General features: G+C 41.0%; 1 protein-coding gene across 1 annotated transcript in view; it reads right to left on the bottom strand.

The window, feature by feature from the left end:
- arid5b (AT-rich interaction domain 5B) overlaps nt 1–21,075 on the bottom strand; it is a 104,426-nt gene that overhangs the window by 36,829 nt on the left and 46,522 nt on the right. Inside the window, exon 4 of the mRNA XM_049599948.1 lies at nt 17,898–18,128. Coding sequence (XP_049455905.1) covers nt 17,898–18,128 — 231 coding nt within the window. The remainder of the gene's footprint in view (nt 1–17,897; nt 18,129–21,075) is intronic.

The raw sequence follows: 21,075 nt of genomic DNA, 5'->3' as shown, positions 1-21,075 counted from the left end.
AGTAATACTTCAAGCATCTCTATCACTGCAATCATCAAAAATTACACAATGCGCCCACAGAGTGAGACAGAGCGTGTGGGTGGACAGAGTACACTGTTTTTATTAATCATCAAAACCTTCGTAGGTTGATAGATGATACAAGTGTTAATTAATTTCTCATAATTATACAGAGGGAGATCGTCATTAATAAACTGTAAAACATTTCACAGCACAGCGTAAGAGTGCATTACATATTCGGTCAACCTCAGGGGGTTTAACATCAATAAACACTGAAATATTTTCATCACTGGTGTTATTTTCTTGCCTGTTTTCGCCTCGTGAATGCAACTGCAACATAAGACAGTATTTTTTTGCGCTGCTGTGGCTGTGAGCGATTCTGAATTTAATGAGGAATGCATTTGGCTCCTTCTTAGGCAGGACAATGGATACTAGTAACTGTTATTATTACACAAACAGAAGCTCACCTTCCAATATAACGGAGGGAGAGACTGAGAGAGGGGAGAGCGCTAACAGCATCACACAGATGGAGACAGAAAAAGCTGTAAACACAACCAAGCAGCGAGCGACAATTTAAATTTTTCAGCGGTGTTCAGAGTCAGTGAACACTGGTGTGTTTGGAGGGAGCACCTGTATCAGGGACTCTTGTCCTGACTACTGACACACACACAAAAATCACTGTAATACAAGGCTATTAGAGCATGCGCCTGAGTGAAAGGCAGGGATTAGTCCGGCTTGTTACTAAAAGAGCTCTAACAACAGTCCCCCGAGGTGCAGCCGACTCATCCGCAGGTCCTCAGCAGCTTCTTGTAAACAGGTCTTTCCACACAGCACCTCCATTTACTCTGAGTCAACCACTCTTTTAAAGAGCGAGCCCACCCACGTCACAGAAAAAGGCATTTTCTCACTTATCCCATATTTGTTTTTCACATCTCATCATCTAATTTACTCAGGTTTTCAGATATGTCGACAAGACTTCCCTCTCTTATTTAATTTTGCTTGTGTTGCTCACAGCATTAAAAATATACACTTAAAATTGCACTAATTGATTTTCTTGGGAGAAACAAGCTGAGAACAAAACCCCAACATTATCATCGCCTTATAAAATAGTTACGAGGAAGTTGGTAGCAAACAAAAGTTGTTGTTTTCCCCACGTACAGCAGACACAGAGCAACATTAGCATTCGCCTGGAGTCGTATTTGTTGTCGTGCGACTCAAATATTCTCCCTCTTTCGCTCTGTTTTGGTCGTCACCAACTCTTGGGGGAAATATCTGGATCTGTAGCTGCTAAATGCTTCATTATGTTCACCAGCTCACTGCTTATTTTGTCTGCTGTTTGGTGCTGAGCAGGTAAATAAGAACAGGAAAACAGCTGCTGCTTGAAACGAGGTCGATGAAAGCGGCGACAGTGTAACGAAACGGTGAAGTTGCGTGTAGTGAAACCAAAACTCTGAGCTGGAAGATGCCTAAAACGTTTACATGACATTACACATTGTCATTTGAGCTATTGTTTATGTAAAAGTATTGATTAGCGCAGCTTTAAACAGACATGTGTCACTGGAACTGCATTCTACCATAGAATTTAAACACTAGATTGATAAACAGCACTACAGGTAAAAGGAAATGTATTTTTGAATCTGGGGTGAACTGTGCTTTTAAGGTAACAAGCACCACAACCTATATCACACTGACCTCCATTGGTTTGAGGTGGAGACAGAAACATCTGAAATTAGATCTATACTATGTGCATTGTTAGACACCACCAGTGAAAAACAATCCTTTAATCAACCTCACTTTGTCTAATGGACGCACCTGTGCTTCACTGTATAAATACATTGACACTAAAAGACAGGAATCCATGTGAGGTTTTTTAGTTCGTAGAGATTCTCACCAGATCTTCTCTCCTCGTCGCAACAGCTCTGACAACCCGTTCCACTCTATTTCCCAAACCCATCATTTCCTATACAAATACTGCATTATATCGGCTACAGTCTGTTTTTATTTTCCTCAAAGACGATTCCCCTTAGCTGGCTGACTGACAGCTGTGTGTGCATGCATCATTATCTCCTTCACAGAGCCTGTCTGTTGCCGTAGCCTGTGGCAGACCTCAATCACACAGTATTAGAAATGACTTCGGTTTCCACGGAGCGCCGCGCTTTTGCTGCTGCAGGTGCGCCACAAATTCTTATGATACAGTGAGATATAGGTGAACTAGTTGCCCTGTGCATCTGTGAAAACACAGACATGTGAAATCAGGTACTCGGGGCTAATAAGTTCATTAGATTGAGCTCGCGGAAGCCGAGACATAATGAGTGAGAGTGTTGCTGATGGTGCTCCTGTTCCTGGAAGCGGAGGTCACCGAGGCCAGTGAACTGTTGCGATGAAAAGAAATCAAAATAAAATGTAAATGTGCTCGTTCTGAGAAGCAGCTCACGCTTCACAATAAGAAAAACAGGAGTCTTTATCCTCTCTTTGCCGTATAAACTCATCTAAAACGAGCATAATTGTGCTGCACTTATGTTGCAGTTGCACTTCAGTAAAACCTTAAAAGGAATACTAATTCACTTCAATCTTTAATTTGGGTTTGGCTGATGTTTAAAATGCTGCTCAGGTCCAAAGTTTTGAGGTTTCAGCATACAGTCAGGTAATAAGATCCACAATAGAGAGTCTATGCTAATGCCTCCGTAGATAGTGCGCAGTAGATAAATCATGTTTATAGATTGATGTCCCCCTCTATGGCCTCTGTGAATATAACAAGATTGCTTCCAATTGCATCTAAATATGAGCTTTATGCATGCGAACACACTGCATAATAAAATGCCGTGCACATGGATATGGAATAAAGAGTCTCGCTTGCCATTTTAAACTACAGCCCACCACACCGGCGCTATTATCTGGTGTTTATATTCCAATATGTGACTATACTGTAAAAAAATGCCGCTTCTTTGTGTTAATCCTGACAATTTGTCAAATTTAAATCCAGCAGCACTGGGAGGAACACATCAATTCAAAGCGAAATCAATTCTATCCCCCCTCCTTCCTCCGCCCTCTTTTTTTTTTTTACTTTCTCCCACTCTCCTGCTTCTCCTATCTATTTCTCTTTCTGTAACAACTATGTGAGCGGCAGTAAATGTAATTACAAAGGGGTGGGGTTGAGGGGGGGAGTGAGTGTGTGTGTGTGTGTGTGTGTGTGTGTGTGTGTGTGTGTGTGTGTGTGTGTACGAGGGGGGGGGGGCGATGATTGCTATGCATGCACAACAAAACGCAACATTAAAAAGCTATTATCAGAAAAGGGAACGTTTTGGCAGATATATGGCGGAGGGCAGCTCCCGCCATATGTTTGTGGAGACGGGGACAACAAGTCAGGTAGTAATTATCAATCATCATCAGGAGAACCTGTCAAAACGCTAGGCCGGGCACGCTCTGACTGGCGTTGCCATGGAGACAAGCCCACATCTCAGCAAGTGTGTGTTTACCAGGAAATTAAAAATACTCTGCCATATTTTTATCACGCACTTATAATATCGTGTAAATCGGTCTTTTAGTTTTTTCGAGTGTGAGCTCTGTTAAAGTGTGTGCACGTATGTGTGTGTGTGTGTGTGTGTGTGTGTGTGTGTGTTAGGGATTTCCTGCCAAGCCAAACTCGGGAAAGAGATTTTTTTTCAGGGACACAGTTGAGGATAATTTCGGTTGAGGTTTTGGTTTTTGGTTTTACACCGGTTTCCGTGCCTTCAGGATCGGGCACGTCAGGGGTTACAATTAGCAGATGGATATGTAAATGGAATATTCTGCCCATAACAAGTTTAAGATAAATGTGTGTATGCGCACATACATAATGTATTTGACAGTAATGAGCTCATTTCTGTGTCCATACTGTTGCTGTACACAGACTCTCCATTCAGACTGTCACTGTTAATATTGCTCAGCCGGGAAAAGAGGACATTCTCCCCGACCATCATGACTTTGTCAGTTTCAATTTTAGATATTCTTTCTTTCCCCTCTTTTGCATAGCCTGCTTCAGTTTTGCCTTTACATACACCAGATGCCTTCAAATCAAATTTCACTCCTTGCCATACAGGCTTTTCAAAGTACTAGTATTTCCAGAGCGATGTACAGTACGTGTGACTTTTCACACAATCCCACATGGAGAATGTTTCTGGAGCGTTTCCAAATGTCTCTAACGACATTGGTGCTTTCAGATGACAATCAATTTCCATGTGACCTCAATCCATTACCCTTCCAGGAATCAGGATTATTTTCACTTAAAAACAAGCTCTGAAAATTAAATACATCAGCGAGTAAACATGAAAGCAATTTAGGGGGGGAAAGTGGTGTAAGTGCCGTATGAATTTTGCTGCTTTATTATGGCAGTCATTTGGAGAGAGCGAGAGAAAAAAAGGGTAGTGTTCTTAATTCATTATTTGTGCGCCGTTGTGCATGCTCCCCCTGGGGAGAGGCAACATTACTCTTTCATCAGATCAAATGAAGCGAAGCCGTGCCGTTCCAGGAAGAGCCAATTAAACTGTTCAAAGAAGTTTATTATTGCGACGGATTATGAAATCATTCTCATCGGATTCATTGGGGTGTGTGTTTCGACAGGGGTGTGAATGTGTGTACTTTGCCACTGCGCAAACTCATAAAGGCTGTCGACTCGAGCTTTCCATTTGCAGGGTAAATAGAAAATTACGGTACGCAGACGCAGCGTCACATGTTTTACAAGAGACACTTTTTTTTTATAAACTTAATTTATAGGCAAAATAAGCCGTAATTATAGGGAGGAAAATCATTCCTTCCTTTTTCTTCTTACTTTCACTCTGTCATGTGATCGCCTCATGATGGTAGCGTCACCTTGTTAAGCACTTATTAACACACATCACATTCGAGAAACGGCTGGGTTTAAGCTTAACCCACATCCACTGACTGACACACACACTGAGGAATGCAACGACCTCTGACCCCCTGCAGAACTTCATAATATCACCCAGTATTTAGCTCAACACACACACACGCACAAGAACTCTTTGGGTGAAGTCCAACAAGGCACAATGTCTCTATTTAATCTGTAGCTTCACTGTCAAGACAAAAATAAACCGACTACGACAAAATACAGGCTGTAAATATCTGGCAACACTTCGCTTCTGCTTGTGCACCAAGTTGTCGGCAAGTTAGCTCTTAATGGCTATTGTTCCGGGGAGAGGACACTGAAAAATAAATCTCATTTTGCAAATAAATGTTAAGTGCACGCAGGGGGACTGTCCCAAATACACACCCTGTTGTTTCCAGAGTGCCAAATGTAAAACAGAGTCAAAGTTACATAATGTGGAGGATTTGCTAAAAACGGGATAACCTTCAAACGCTTCCACATCATTGATACTGACAGACTGCAGCAACAACTCAGTAGGGCCGCGGCTTTAAAAATACAGTATTTCAATTTGGCTTTTGGAGAGAGAGAGAGGGAGGGAGGGAGGGAGGGAGGGAGGGATGGGGAGAGAAAGAGGGAGGGAGAGAGAGATGAAAGGGAGCAGTGGATAAGCTTCAAGGCTTATCCTATTCATTACTGGAGGAAAAAAAAAATCACAGCATCGACCTATAAATAAATGAATGCCAGGATAAACACGAAGCCCATACATCAATAAAACATATGTATTCTAATAGATCACGCTCTAGTTACACTTGATGGGATTGAGTCGGCCAATGAGCCCAATCATAGGGACTTTATCATTTTTGAAAAGCTGCACAGCATTAAGCCACAGTGATTATAAATAATCATCATTCCCATTACAAAATAGGCCAATGGATACTTTTATCTTTTTTTTCCCTTGTTTAAATGTATTGTATACTGGAGGAGTTTATTTCAATATTGTACAAATAATTTAAATACCACAACTCTTTACATTAAAGTAGCTGCATATTCTTTAACAAATAACACTTTTAAATAAATAACTGTTTAAAGCAGCTGGCAGCAGTGACACTGTAGGCGTTTCTTTTCTCAAGAAATGTCTGAGTCAGATTGGAAAAAACTGGAAACACAAACCACAATCATCAATCATAATCCTCATTTTGCTGCCGTCATATCACAGCAGCGTAACAATGATTTCGACGTCTCGACGTCACTTAAAGTTATGCAAGCTCTGTTCAGAAACAACAACCCGGCGACAAGCCTCTACCTGCATACGTGTGAAAAATGCTCGACACTTAACCCACGAGCTGTTTCTACACAGACACACTTTGTAAACATCATCTACAGTTACACTGATGAGTCAGACGTGTTCACTCCAGGTTGCAACATGCTGACACTGAGGAGTTGTATCACACCTTTTTTGAGATTTTGTGAAAGTATGATTCTCGGTGTGATTCCAGTTAAAAACCCACCCTGTCTTTTCATCATGTGAATCATAATCTCGCTTGATTTAAACCGCCAACAGTGGCTCTTCCACATGTGACAAGTGTATTAATGGAATAATCATCCAAGCCATTATGAATGAGGTCAGGCTGGCCTGGTCAGCTGAAGTGTAAAGTAATTAATAACATGCTCCGCAGTTTATCAGAGTTTTAAATTACACAACTGCTCTGGAAAAAAAAAAAAAAAAAAAAAAAAGAAAAGCTCCTCACACTTTGGTCCATCTTTTTATTTCCACGCCTGATAATGACCTGCCGGAGCAACCAGCATGCCGGAGTGGTTAATCACTTTGTGCCTTTTCAGGGAGTTATGTTCAGCACCAAATAACTTTCATATCACATCTGAGGCATTAGTTTGCTGTGAAAATCAACACGCAGGGAACAGCAACATTTGAACGCCTTTGTTATTTTTTTGTTCAATGTTAAAGGCATGTCTGTTATTCACTCACTCTACAGCAGGAAACTTCAAAATAAAAGCTCTGTGCCAGAAATTCACTGCACTTCAAAATAAATTGTTTTTTAACCAACTTGACATGTTTGCAAGTCACTTGTGGTCCATTCAGAATGAACCGTGACCCACTTTTGGAAAACGACCCACCACTTCAGGAACCACTAGTCTAGTGGGTCATAAGTGATGACTGGGAGTGATTACTTTTGCATGAGTTTATACTGTGGATATATGTGTAAAAAGGACTCGGTATACAGCAGCTGAGGCTGGACCCTGTTCAGTCCAATTAAAGTTGCTTAGTAAGATGTACATGAAGTCAAAAATGTTCCAACTGCCATGTATGTCATTACCTGGATGATCAGCGCTGCTTCCGCATCACCGTTAAGCAGGCGCACTGGAGACTTCTGCTGACTGAGGCAGCTACTTCCGGTTTAGCGCTGTGCTAACTTGAATAAGGACAAAATATTTTTTTTGTGCAGCTCTTCTAGACTTTCCAAATATTATTAGACAAAGGGATCATTCCGATGACTAAGTAAGTCTTTTCACAGGGGGTGTTATGTGAAAAAATGTATCAACTGATAAACAGAGGTCTCTAGAGACTTCCACTGTCTGAGGCAGCTACCTCCGGTTTAGCGGTTTAGCGGTTAGCTATGGCTTAGAGCAATGGCGAGTTGCTCTGCTGGTGGTGCTACTGGCACCTCATGCCCAAAAATTGAGATTATTTCAACTTTCATCGTCTACAAATGCGCGTCTAAAAAGATGCCAGAAAAACGGTCGTCATAAAAAATGCTTGAAAACCAGTCAGACGCGCCATATCATAGGGAATCAATTGTGTTACTGGTGTCTCGTTTCTAGCGCTCCTTGTAGGTGTGATGGCCCCCTAAATGAGGACAAAATTATTATTATTATTTTTTGGTGCAGTGTTTCTAGACTTTCCAAATAGTACCAGGCCAAAATGATCATTCTGATGGTAAAATGAGTCTTTTTGTTTATCAACTGATAAACAAAAGTCTCAAGAGACTTCTACTGACCGAGGCAACTTTTTCTTTCTTTTTTTTTTTTTTTGGTGCAGCTCTTCCCGACTTTCCAAATGTTATCGGACCAAAAGGATCATTCTGATAATGGTTGTGATGTTAAAACGTTTCTTTCACAATATAAGTCTAATGGAAAAAGCCTTTTTGGGCCTAATGGCATCACTTGACGGACCCTGGAAGTTACAGTTCCACTGTTTGGCCACTGCACTTCCTGGGGGCCTGGTTTATACATTGTTGTTTTTCTTATTTGGAAAATCCTGCATAGCAATTCTTTAACATCTTGTGGTAACACAGTTGCAGGCAGGAGCAAGTCTGAAAAACTCCTTGGTGGTGCATTCAAGGACACTCTAACATCAAACCTTAGAGAGTCTGCCACCACAAAGAAAACACTGGATTCCAGATCTACAGTGTGTTGACAGAGAATTGTACCCTGAAGAAAACCACACATCAAATAGGATAATTTGTTACTTTCATTAAAATGGTTCCTGTTTGGCAGATGTCTCTTAAATCTTGGATGTTGGAGTGTCTACAAATGCAGCGACACTCACAGCTGCAATAACCTGATGATAGTGTGACAATAAAAAGGTGACTAAATGTTTGACTGTGTTGGATCACCTATATAAAGTAGATTTTATGTAACTGCAAAAAGACTTTCATCCTGTGGTAAAATGAACATTCAAGGGTGTGGGTTTGGTTTTAAGACCAAATCTAAAAGCGTGTAAATGCTATTTTCTGCACTTTACATGATCAGATAAGTCTAGAAAACAACACATTTTTATGACACTGGTAATATCCTGCTTTCTGCAAAATTAACAGTCTAACAAAAGAAACAAAATAATAAAATGCTGTGTAAATTGTTGTACTATAACACATTATCTTGTGGCGCTGCGACAGTGACACTAAGTTTTGTAAAAACCCCGACTCTGAATATTGTCGCTGAAGGACACATTGGAATGCCAAATAAACTAATTTTTAATGACTGTGATTCATTTTTAAGTGCCAAAATTTCCTTTTTTTAAAGCCAAAAATTATTTTCAATGCCAAAATGTTTGTCGCTGTTTCGAGCTCCGAATTTTCCCCACATAAAATCACATAACATTGAAGGTAATCTTTTCTAAAAAGAGCCCTGTCCTTTACCGCCTTGTCAAATATGCAATATTTGACTGATGTTCAATTCTAGCATCTTTTCTTTGAGAAAAATATTGTCCATAAAAATAGTAAAGAAAAATATGCCAATTAACAAAATTGCATAGGAGGTTGCAACAGCCTGGAGTAGTGACTGCAGTCTCCCTCTCAGGCTGCAGGCACATCCTGTGCATATCAGAGGGCAGACAGTTTGTAGCCTGAGAGGCAAAAGATTGCAAATTGCTCACTGCTGCTCTTGAGCTTATTGCTGTTAACGGGTGTGGTGATATATAATTGAAGGCGACTTTGTTGAGTGTATCAGCATTTTTATCAATTCCTCTCTGCTCTCGTCTGGAGTCTGACAGCTGGACAGCTCAAGGAGGCTGTTTAGAGAGATTTTAGTGAGGAAATAAAACCGTAAAAGTGTGAGATACAAAAATAAAATGACACGATCTGATCCTGTAACTGAACCAAGAGTATACCTGGGTGTTCTTTCTTCCTCCACTAGTCAATTATCTCCGATCAGCACTGCTGCTCTGAGAAACCTTTGCACTGTAAATAACGGGTCCAGACTTCTGAAAAGCTTCCTGCCTATTGCCAGATGCTTATTTATCTCTCTGCCCCGTTTGCTAAAAATAGATAAGCGGCAAATGCAAAGCAATATGTGTAGAGCTGGTGTGTTGCTGATGACATAATAGGGATAATCAGGAAGATAGTGCCTTATTCAGCCCAAGAGTTGTGCTAATGCTGCTGATGCCAGTAGAAGAAAGTGCTTTTAGTTAGAGTCACATGAATTCTGCCTGTGCATATATTGTACATTACAGCAATAAATAAAACACGCCCTGCTCGCAGTGTGTTCAGGCTGCTCATGTTAAATTATGTGCATATAGTGTAAAAATATGCAGCTTTCATTTCTTATGACAACATCATTTTACAGATAGGACATGACAACATACGACATAAGTGACTTTTCAGATGTTAAATCTATTGTTGTAAAGAAACCATGTCCCGATTATGAAATGTAACCACACAGCTACAATGTGTGCTCCTTTCTCCTCTAAGTTTCTCCTCCATGGCCCCTGTATACCACCGACATATGGACAATGAAATATTCATGGGCTGGTGGTTAACACAAATCTGCAGAGGAGATGGGAAAACATGAGCTTAGCAAGCAGTTTGCCTATTACATTAACAGACGGGGCTGTCATGGGACGATATTGGCGTATGCATATTACATCTAATCTGATTTCATGTTTAAAGAGCGAGCGAGAAAGTGGTTCAAGTTGTGGAAACAATGACATCATACAGTGTGTTCATCTGGTGACCCAACCCAATCAAGCCAGCAGGGCCGAATGTTTTGAAAGATATTATCAGGTTTAAGATTTTAGCATGTTAACTGCTTTTTCTCATCTGCAGTAAAGTAGAATTCAGGATCAGTCTCAGGGTTAGTGTCCAAACAGGAAATCTATTTTTTTTCTCTGTCAAACACAGATGCAACTAACTCAGACATGCAGAAACACCCTCGTAAATACACACAAAGCAACCGCAGATGTACCAAAACTAGCACACACGCACCACATTACAAAAATAGACTGCGCAATTCTGTTTATGATCACTGCATCTGGACAACATTAATATATTGAAGCAATGGATTGTTTTTCTGTACTCCTCCCACCCTGGAGGATTACAGAAAAAGGATTCCAAAGGATTGCACTGAAAATGTTTTAATAAAAATCAAACCAGCACTGAGTGAGAGATATTTCAAACAAAACACACTGAGCTGAGCATGAAATATATAGTTTCTGTGCCAAGGAAAGAGACCTGGGGAATATAGGACAAATGAAAAGGAGCAAGAGGGGCAGGGGAGGGAGGGGGCAGCTCCTCTCAACTGCTTTGCCTCAAACATGATTGCCTCACTAACTTCCAAAATACTGTTGATTTAAGCAATGTGCACATAAGGGGTGTTGGGTTTCTAAAGGAGTGGGGGGAGAGGAAGGTCAGAAGTTTGGGAGAAGAACTTCAGAATAAGAGAAAATGGGAAATATGTTGGTTTTAATATTTTCTTTAAAGGTCCAGTATGTAAGGTTTAGCGGGATAACTTGGGAAAAGATGGAATATTATATAATAAGTATGTTTTCTTTAGTGTATAATCACCTGAAATCAGAATTGTTGTGTTCTCACTACCTTAGAATAAGCTGTGTATATCTAGAAGCAGGTCATCGTCCATGGAGTCTGCCATGCTGCACCGCCATGTTTCTCCAGGGACATTTGTGTTTTTCCTTCAGGCACCTTAGTTAACATTCCCACTGCAACAAGCAGTGTTGGAAATACGCTGATTTGTTGATGTGAAACAGCTTTATTCCCCATTTTTTATGGCTTTAATCTCTGAGTTCATCCATTTTAGAGAGGAAGAGGACTCTGCAGATAATTCGGCTCCCGGTTAAAAGCTCCTGAAGGTCTGGATCTCAAGGTGAACACACATTTGTTTTTTTCCCCCGTTAAAGGGTTTTTTTTGGGAGAGTTTTTCCTTATCCGCTGTGAGGGTCATAAGGACAGAGGGATGTCGTATGCTGTAAAGCCTTGTGAGGCAAATTGTGATTTGTGATATTGGGCTTTATAAATAAAATTGATTGATTGATTAGCAGTGCTAGGCTAGCAGCTTATCTCCAATAGGCCAAAAGGCATCAGAGAAACACTGATTTGTAACATGAAACTGCTTTATGCAGTGTTTTTAATGGCTTTAATTTCTCAGTTCATCCATTTTAGAGAGGAAGAGACCTCTGCAAATAATTCGGCTCCTGGTTAAAAACTTGGTCTGGATCTCAAGGTGAGCAGGTGCTAGGCTAGCAGCCTGTCTCCAATAGGCCAAAAGGCATCGGAGAACCACTGATTTGTAACATGAAACTTCATTATTCAGTGGTTTTGCCGGTTTTAATCAGCTAGTCTGTTTGTTATGGAGAGGAGGAGACCTCTGCAGATAATTCAGTTCCTGGTTTAAAACAGGTGAGCACAGCTTAGCAGGTGCTAGGCTAACAGCCAGTGTCTTTAATATGCCAAAAGGTGTTGCAGAAATTTGTAGCATGACACTTCTTTATTCAGGGTTTTTGCCAGTTTTAATCACCTGGTCTGTTTGTTTTGGAGAGGAGGAGACCTCTGTGGATAATTCGGCTCCAGTTAAAATCCTCCTGAACAATGAACACTGAAGAAATTCTAACTGGAAGAAGTTTCAGCTGTTTGCAATATGCGATCCTCCCTGTTAGATGCAACTTAATCCTACACACTGTTCCTTTAACAGACGCCCAAATGAGTAACTGTCAAGATGCTCGGCGATGCACATCTTGTTTAAATATATCGCACATAGCAGCCCCTCTGGGTCAAGCTTACAAATGTTTATGGTATTGCTTTGCAGCACACACAACAGTATCCATGCCAAATGAATGTTGAGTAATACTCGACAACTAATAACAAAACCTTGAACCTTGTCATCTGTCGTTCAGCACTGCAAAGGCCTGGCCCACTGAAACTATTTCTCTTTCTCACAGCAGAGGAGTCACAGTAGTGCCAGTATTATTACAGTACAGTATGCAAGACCTTCCTCGGTTTAGGTTTATATAAGAGCGCGTTTAGTGTGCACACAATATGTACTCTAAAGAATGTGTGCAGGCGAGGTTTCACGTACAACTTTCTTTTCTGCGATTGTGCAGCAGTGATATTACATTCCTCCTGGCATGAAATCATATTGGGGACACGAAGTAGCATAATCAATCCACGCTGGCAGAGAATGCGTGATAATTATAAACAAAAACTGTGTCATTCCCCGTGAGGACAGCAGCTGCAGGGGTGACAAGCGATGCTGAACATGAATATGGATCACAGAACTAAAGATCTGGTAACTGACGCAACCGCAGTTTTGCTCAAGCTGGTTCAAAAGCGCAGCGGTGACGTGGACAAAAAGAAAACATGAATATAGATTGCGTTAGATAAAGCAGAGCCTCCGAAAGCTGTCGTTGTCACACCGGGAAAATAAAGTAGGAGCAAATATTGAAGATATCAAAGTCATTATGTGCACAGGAGCAGCCGGGGCATGCTGATGTTTCATTACTCACCTCCAAAATATACAGATAAATCAGAGCCAGTACACTGCACATGCTCAAATAAAAACATGCTGATTATATAATAAATCTTTACATGATTACACACCTACTGTAGTGCTGTGCTGAAACCATAACCAGGCTATCAGAAATAGACCAGAAGGCTTTCATCTGATGACTACATTTCACACAATACTGTACCAACAGGCTTGCTGAAATTCTGCAACAGCACTTTTTTTCTCCTCCCTCCTCGGGCCTTCTCGTCTCCTCGACCCCCTGAGGTAGCCTGACACACTTTTCATGAATTAGCCTAGACAAGACGGACGGCTATTAGAGCTGCCACAGCAGATTTGGCTGAATCCAAAAGGTCAGAATTAGCATTGAAAGAAGCAAAGAAGAAAGTCCTGAAATTATTCCCCAGATCAATTTTTTACTTTTTAATATTTCACAGCTGCGCAGTATCATTTCTTACGCGTCCACAGTGCTGGTATTCATCCTAATAAAGGCGGATTTAATATGGCGTTTATAGCTGCTTTCTTTCATATGCAGCCTGTAAACTGCAGGACTTGCTCAGCAGTTGTGTATGTTTCTATATGTGCAAACATTCATGTGTGTGTTTGGGCCTATAAGTAAGACGCCCTTGAGGCTTTGGTCCACTTGGCAGACTGATGGAAATTACTTAGCTCTGCTGTTTTGAAACAAATCACAAACAAGTCTCCTAGCAGCAATTCAAGCGCAAATAAAAGCCTGCTTCAAACCTAGTAAACCTTCATGTGAATAACATTAGAAATCTGGTTGCCTTAGTAAAAGAAAAAAAAAAAAGTAGAACTCCCTTAAGCTCTGAAAATAAACCTTTAGCTTAAATGTGGCTCACAGAGGAATGGCATTATTGAGCCAAGTGAATGAGCTAACAGCAGCCACAGGATGTTAGCGTTACTATTCATAACTTATTTTCCAATGCCTAAAACCGTTTTCCCTTCTGGTCTCACCTCTGCTGCTCTCTTAAAATGCAATTACCTACTGGCAAATTTACAGGAAAAGAAAAACAATGACTTTTGACCAGAGGAGCCGTTACTGTGAATGTCAAATTGATGCTGCACAAGAGCCCGCTGAGCTCCAGTGTGCTACCCAAGCAGAGGAAATATAAAGAGAGATGAATCACATTACTCCATTGTTTTAGCCCAGCTCGGGGTTAATAAAATGTGTGGATTCATGAGCGGTGGGGAAAGCACGGTGAATGGCAAATAGACATGTTCCAGCACTTCGAAATTCCTCACTGGAACCACAGAATGCTTTTCATAGGTGTGACTGGTGACGGTGTTTGGACGGCGGTCACTTGTGTGCGTAAACAGAGAGACCCCTCCGGAGACAAACTGAGACTGAATGAAAAACATATCGGAAAACAAATGATGGTCACTTGTACGGTTTTAAATTTTAGTCTTGATTAATTTAGCTAAAAGAGAATTGATGAAAAGCATGTTCAGGTTGTTTTAATTCATTTGGGTGGTGACAGGTCAAAGAGGACAAACAGAAGAACAGAAACAGAGCAGTGACGAGTGAAATGAGACCGCAGCACACAAAGTAATGATCTCCACACATTACAGATTACAGACAAAATGAAAATGTAGCATAGCCAGTAAACAACAACATGTTTTCACTCGCACCTTGTCAAACAGCGACACTTGGTCAGTGGCCCTCAGCATCAGACACCGATGAACCTAGGCACCCTTTAGCTGCGGTGTGAGAAGCTCCCACCAACCATAAAGTATAAAGAGCAATATGGTCCACAAAGGGCGGGTGGGAGGGGAGATGGATGGTTAAACATACTCAAACTTTCACCCAGGAGACTGCTGTTTGTTTCCCGTATAAAACTTTACGACACTAACAAACGTACTTATTTTAAGCCAAATCATAGTGGTTTTTTTAGAGCTGTCAAAAAGGTACGTTAATTTCGATTAATTAATGTGGTGTTAAGAAAATCAATGCTGCATAATAGTGGTCTGTAGTGCCCTCTGACCTTGTGCGTCATTGAAGGCCATGGTTTCTTTGTCACATGATGGAGGCAGACGAGATGTCGCTGCTCGGCCCCATGAATGGAACACTGACATTTAAAAAAACGCCCAGATGGAACTGTTTGGAACTGCATTTACCAGCAAACCTGGAGGTCTGAGCTAACGCAGCCTCTGATGGTAGCGCTAGCAGCCAGCCACGTCAAGCCACACTCGACCAGGCGTTCAGACGCAAACTGAGTACGTCTACCTGTGACCGACTAACTCCCTGACAAAATTTATCTGCATTCTTAGTCTATTTTGAGGAGACTGTAAATTAGCCTGCCGTCCCCGAGCCTCCAAAGCAGACGCTAAAGGGGCACCTAGAGCATCAGAGCCACTGACCAAGCATCACTGTTGGACGAGTTGGGAGTGAGAGTGTGTTGCAAACACATACAGGAATGCCAATTTCTGTTTAACATTCTTTTGTCTGTGTTACATTTGTTTCATTCAAAGCCAAGTGACAGATATTATGTAGTAATCGTGCATCTCATCTTAAGGATTCATTGTTCATTTACTGTATGAAATTAGATCATCATTACATAGTGTAAACCGCTCCGTTATTACAGCTGTCCAGGTGAAATTGATCATTGTAAGTGGATTTCCTTTATTTTCCATGCAGATTACCATCTAATGGACCTTTTCATATGTATAACATGAATATAAAGTAATGAAACAGACTTTTATTGGCTGTTTCAAAATACAGTGCAGCCATTTCAAGCAGTCATTGTGTGACTGGGCTTTATCAGTCGGCATGGTGCATGCGACTTCAACCACAGGTGTTTTCCCCATGCGCGCCTGTCGTGTGCCTCCATCACTAGCAGCCACGACTATTTCTCTCTGTTTGAGCTGAAGAAACACCAAGTTTTGCTGCTGCATCTTGTTTTTGGCAGTTTGTCATAATGTTCAAGGAGACTCCTTTTTTTTATTGAGGTGAAATGACTTTCTTTTTTTCCGTCATGATTTCAGTGTGCACGCAGCACCAGCCTCGGGTTGCCAGCTGGAGGCAGACGGGATACCACGAGGCAAAGTATCGTAGCAGTAGAGTTAAAAAAAAGAATTACTGTAGTTTCAATTTTTTTTTTCCATGTTGCCAGTTGGTAAAAAGACCCAAAGCGGACTACTTGACTGCTATGAGCAGATTATTTATCAGTCTTTGTAGAGAAGTGTTTCTATCCTAAGCAGTTCATCACATCACCACTACACCAATTTAGCACTGAACTCATAGAACACTGACTTACAAGAGACAGATTAAAGGTGCTTTCACACCTGCCCTGTTTGGTTCGGTTCAATTGAACCCAAGTTCATTTGCCCCCTCAGTGCAGTTCGTTTGGGCTGGTGTGAACACAGCAATCACACTCAGGTGTGCACCAAAACAACTAGACCGAGACCTTCTTGAAGAGGTGGTCTCAGTCCGGTCACAAACGAACTCTGGTGCGGTTCATTTGTGATGACAAGGTGTCTCGAACTCGATCTGCAGTCACATGACACATTGTTTGGGTTAAACATGAGCATGTTACAGTCCTGGAGGATTATTAATGTGCACCTCCTCCTGTACTGCCTTAATATGCACATTCAGCACATCCAATGCATCAAAACATTGTTTTCTAGTTGGAGCCGCGCCTCGTTTTCAAACTGTATGGTTTGACTAAAATGAACAATGACAGCAATATAGTCCACGATGAGCAGCGCTAAAATCAACCTGCGTAGTTGTCCCTCCATTGTGACATTAGAAAGTGTCACATTTATCTTGCAAGTGTACTCTTCTTCAACGTTTGCTTTACTTCCTGGATTTTTCCCACATGGAAATTCTGACCAATCAAGTGCAAGGCATTTGATCTGGTCCACTTGTAAATGCTGCCGTGAGAACATGAACCAACTCTAGGCAGTTATACAACTTTGGAACTAAAATGAGTCCCTGATTCGGACCAAAGCAAGACAACTCTAGCACTGAAAGCACCCTAAGAAAAACAGATCAAAATCAATGCAGCAGAATCAGAGATATTGTCTTCTTCCTTTTCAACACCTGCTGCTTACATTACCCACAATGCAACTTAACTGCAGGCAGTTTGGTCAGAGATTCAGGTGTGTTATGCTAATAACAGCTAGTGCCGCTTGAGACAGCTTCCTCAGACCTGTAAACAGACTTTGATGAGCAAAGTCAGTGATGAGCAAAGTCAGCTCTCGTCCCCTTCAAAAACCCATCAGATTATCTGGCAAATGCTTCGTCAGAAAGCTGCAAACAGAGCTGTTTTTCTCAGCTCATGAGATGCTGTTGTTTTTGGAGACAAATGTTTTTTCACAGGACATCAACTGTATTTGGAATCTGACTGTTACAGTAGCTCCCTTTTCTTTGCCCTTTGATGGTCTTTATTTTGATAGCCAGCCATTACACAAATTAGAATTTTAAATGGACTCAAGTACATTTTCTGTGATTTCACACAATGGAGCTAAATTGCTTGGCCCCAAAAGAGCAAACATTGTTCATTTTCCACTAAAAGCAGACTTGAACAAATGGTCATGGTAACCAAAATGACATAATTGAAAGTTTGAGATGAACCGTACTGTGAGAATGAGTTTTAAGTGCATGCTTTCGTCCAGAGCTGAGGACATGAGGAGTTTGATGTTTCACAGGCTGCATGTACGACACTCCAAATGCCATAAACTGCCCCTGTAATGGCTGTTGGCATCACAGATGAGCTAATATGATAACTTATCTAAAAGCTACAATCAAACCGCCAGCTGCCAAACTCACCGAACTCGTCACAGATGCTCTCGTTCTGCAGCAGGGTGGGATGGTCGAAGGTGTCCCGGCAGTACAGGATTCTCGTGCTGCCGCCCAACGCAGCGATGCCACCCAGCGCCAACACCGTGTGGTCTATGAGCAGAGAGGACGGCTGCTCCCTGAGCCGCGCCAAAACTGAGCGGAAACGGCAATACTGGGGGTAACTGAGCACCAAAACCTTCCGGCCATCCTCTTCCTGGCCTGAAAAACACACAGAATACAGACACAACATTAGAAGCTGCACAGAGATTACACATAGTTAAATTCGGCATTCAAAGGGGAAATCTATGCAGGGAAACGTTTTGTTTTCCAAGTGCTCCTGTAAGATTTGTAGAGAATGGCAGCGTTTAATTTTACATGACACATTCACTCCACTATTTCTCTTCAGATTTTATTACTTTATTCTCTCTCATAGATCATTCTTTGGCTACTATTATATTCTGGCACATCTGCTGCCAGGGTGCTGTGAATAAAAACCTTTTTTCCCCTCACTATTGGCCTTAAATTGCAAGGTTGCCTGTAATGTTTGAGATCTTAGACTTTATTGTACTGTCACTGTTGGTGAGTACTACATAAATCTCAGGAAGGTAAATATGTGAAACTTTTCATGTACATATTGCTTTGAGAGATTATGCCAAAAATGTCTTTCATTTTCATGAATTTTCAATAATTCCTGGAAAGCAATACATCCATCTCTGCTATAATTTGCCCGGCACCAGGCAATGCCATTAATTCTGCACAGCTCTGTCTCGCCATACAGCGCATATTCATCTCTCTTGCCGCCCGGTATCCCATCCTGATGTGAGTTTCAGGAAATGCATCACATTCAGGAAGCAACATGTCCTAAACTTGCTGTATCATTGTGACTTTAAATTGTTTTCATACAAGTTTTACACCCTTTCCTTGTAATGCATTTCAGCAAAGTGACAACACTCTCTCATGTCATCTGTACAAATAGTTCATGTTGCTGGGCTGCATGTTTCGAATAAATGACAAGCATCGCTGTCGGAGTGACAAGAGGAATGTCAACAGCAACTCAAGAGGCTTCTTATTTTGATTGACAGGTTTTCTTAATTAATAAGTAAGTTCAACAGAGATCTGTGGCCTCTGGTTTGACGGTAGTAATTTGGCAGAGTCAGTTAATAACAAAGTTCACCGTTTTACTCAGGTAGCAGTAAAACCTCACATCGGAGCCAAACTTTACAGGCGCACAGGGTGTGTTGCTTCTGATGTGGGTGTGTAATTAATATTTCGCCGACAGCATGTCAGTTTGACTGATGCATTATCACCTGTGACAACTAACTGGCAAAGAAACCTGTGGACAGGAAGTACTGACTGAGCTGACACAATAAACTGCCATAAAAGCGAAGAGGATGTGCTCATAAACAAATCAAACTGTTAATATTATACTACGTTAGAACAGTTTACAGCCACAGCAGTGTTGCAGTGTACTGACAAACTCATTATAACGATTATAACATGCTGATATTGAGCAGGATTATTGTGTAACGTGTTCACTAACTTGTTCCCAAGGCACAATAAAGGGCGAGCCAAAATCTCATGGCACACCTGTCTGTGCACAATATCCTCTATAAAGTGTGTTATCACTCTGATCACAACATAAATGTTTAATTTTATTTACCAGTATCAAATAACAATTGACAACCAAATGTTACTCATAAAATATTTATTGAAAAAATGATTCAAGAATGTATTTAAAGGCATAGTGCACCCAAAAATGAAAATTCAGCCATTATCTACTCACCCTTATGCCGAGGGAAGCTCAGGTGAAGTTTTAGAGTCCTCACATCCCTTGCGGAGATCCAAGGGGAGAGGAGGTAGCAACACAACTCCACCTAATGGAGGCTGACGGCGCCCCAGATTCAAACGTCCAAAAACACATAATTGAAACCACAAAATATCTCCATACTGCTCGTCCATAGTGATCCAAGTGTCCTGAAGCTCTGACATAAAAAGTTGTTTGGAAAAACATCATTTGAACTCTGCAAGCACGCACACGTGAGCGTGGTGCACAGAGAGGCAGTCAGAGCTACAGGCTACAGTGAGGCTAAAAACAGAGTTCAGATGATGTTTTTCAAACAACTATTTATGTTGGGGCTTCAGGACAGTTGGATCACTACAGATGAGCAGTATGGAGATATTTTGTGGTTTCAATTATGTGTTTTTGGACGTTTGAATCTGGGGCGCCGTCAGCCTCCATTAGGTGGAGTTGTGTTGCTACCCACTCTCCCCTTGGATCTCTGCAAGGGATGTGAGGACTCTAAAACTTCACCTGAGCCTCCATTGGCATATGGGTGAGTAGATAATGGCTGAATTTTCATTTTTGGGTGCACTATGCCTTTAAAACTTTAAAAAATTACATCAAAGCACCAATAACATCTATTTAAATGGTAATGTAAGATAAAGCGATGTGTCACACATGCAAACGGTGACAAATAAGTGCCCCATGAAGGTTTTTTTTAAATCAAATTAAATTAAATGACCTTTTTTTAGGTAGAGTTTGCCTCTTTATTTGGGAATGCATGTGCATAACATACTGATACAATCAATTAAAAATTAATTCAGAATTTTTTGTGCAGGTCCAGTTTAATACTGCTGCAGCACACCATTTTAGGCCCACTGGTTTAGCCTATTAGTGTGGTAGCATTTGCTAAGTAGCAAACACAAAGTAAAGCTGTGGTACCAGCTGATGGGTGGCTCATTAGTTTTGCATGTATGTGGTCATAAACAAAAGTAGAATCAATTAATGACCAAGTAATGTTTCACTTACAAGGTATTTGCTTTGCTGCATACATTAAACATATAATAAACATATTAAGAGGAAATAAAAATAAAATTAAAGTACTGCAACTGTCAACAACATAAATACAATGAAAAAGATACTTAAAAAATACTATAACATAACAAATATGTACACTGTAGCTGTTTCAGAGTCAGAAAGTTGTACAGTTTTGTGCAGAGTTGCAAACATATGAATCAGGGGAAGTACACAGCATAGCGAATATGGGGCTGGAAAATGTGAAATGTACAGAGATAACCGTGCACCAGCACATCCTACAGATGCTCCATCAGATGAGATCTAATCGAAAAATCTCAAATGAGAAATACCGCAAGTCACCACAGGAAA

The sequence above is a fragment of the Epinephelus fuscoguttatus genome, linkage group LG16 (assembly GCF_011397635.1).
Source record: "Epinephelus fuscoguttatus linkage group LG16, E.fuscoguttatus.final_Chr_v1".
Classification (NCBI taxonomy): domain Eukaryota; kingdom Metazoa; phylum Chordata; class Actinopteri; order Perciformes; family Serranidae; genus Epinephelus; species Epinephelus fuscoguttatus.
The sequence above is the reverse complement of the archived record's forward strand: the minus strand, read 5'-3'. Positions and strand labels throughout refer to the sequence as shown.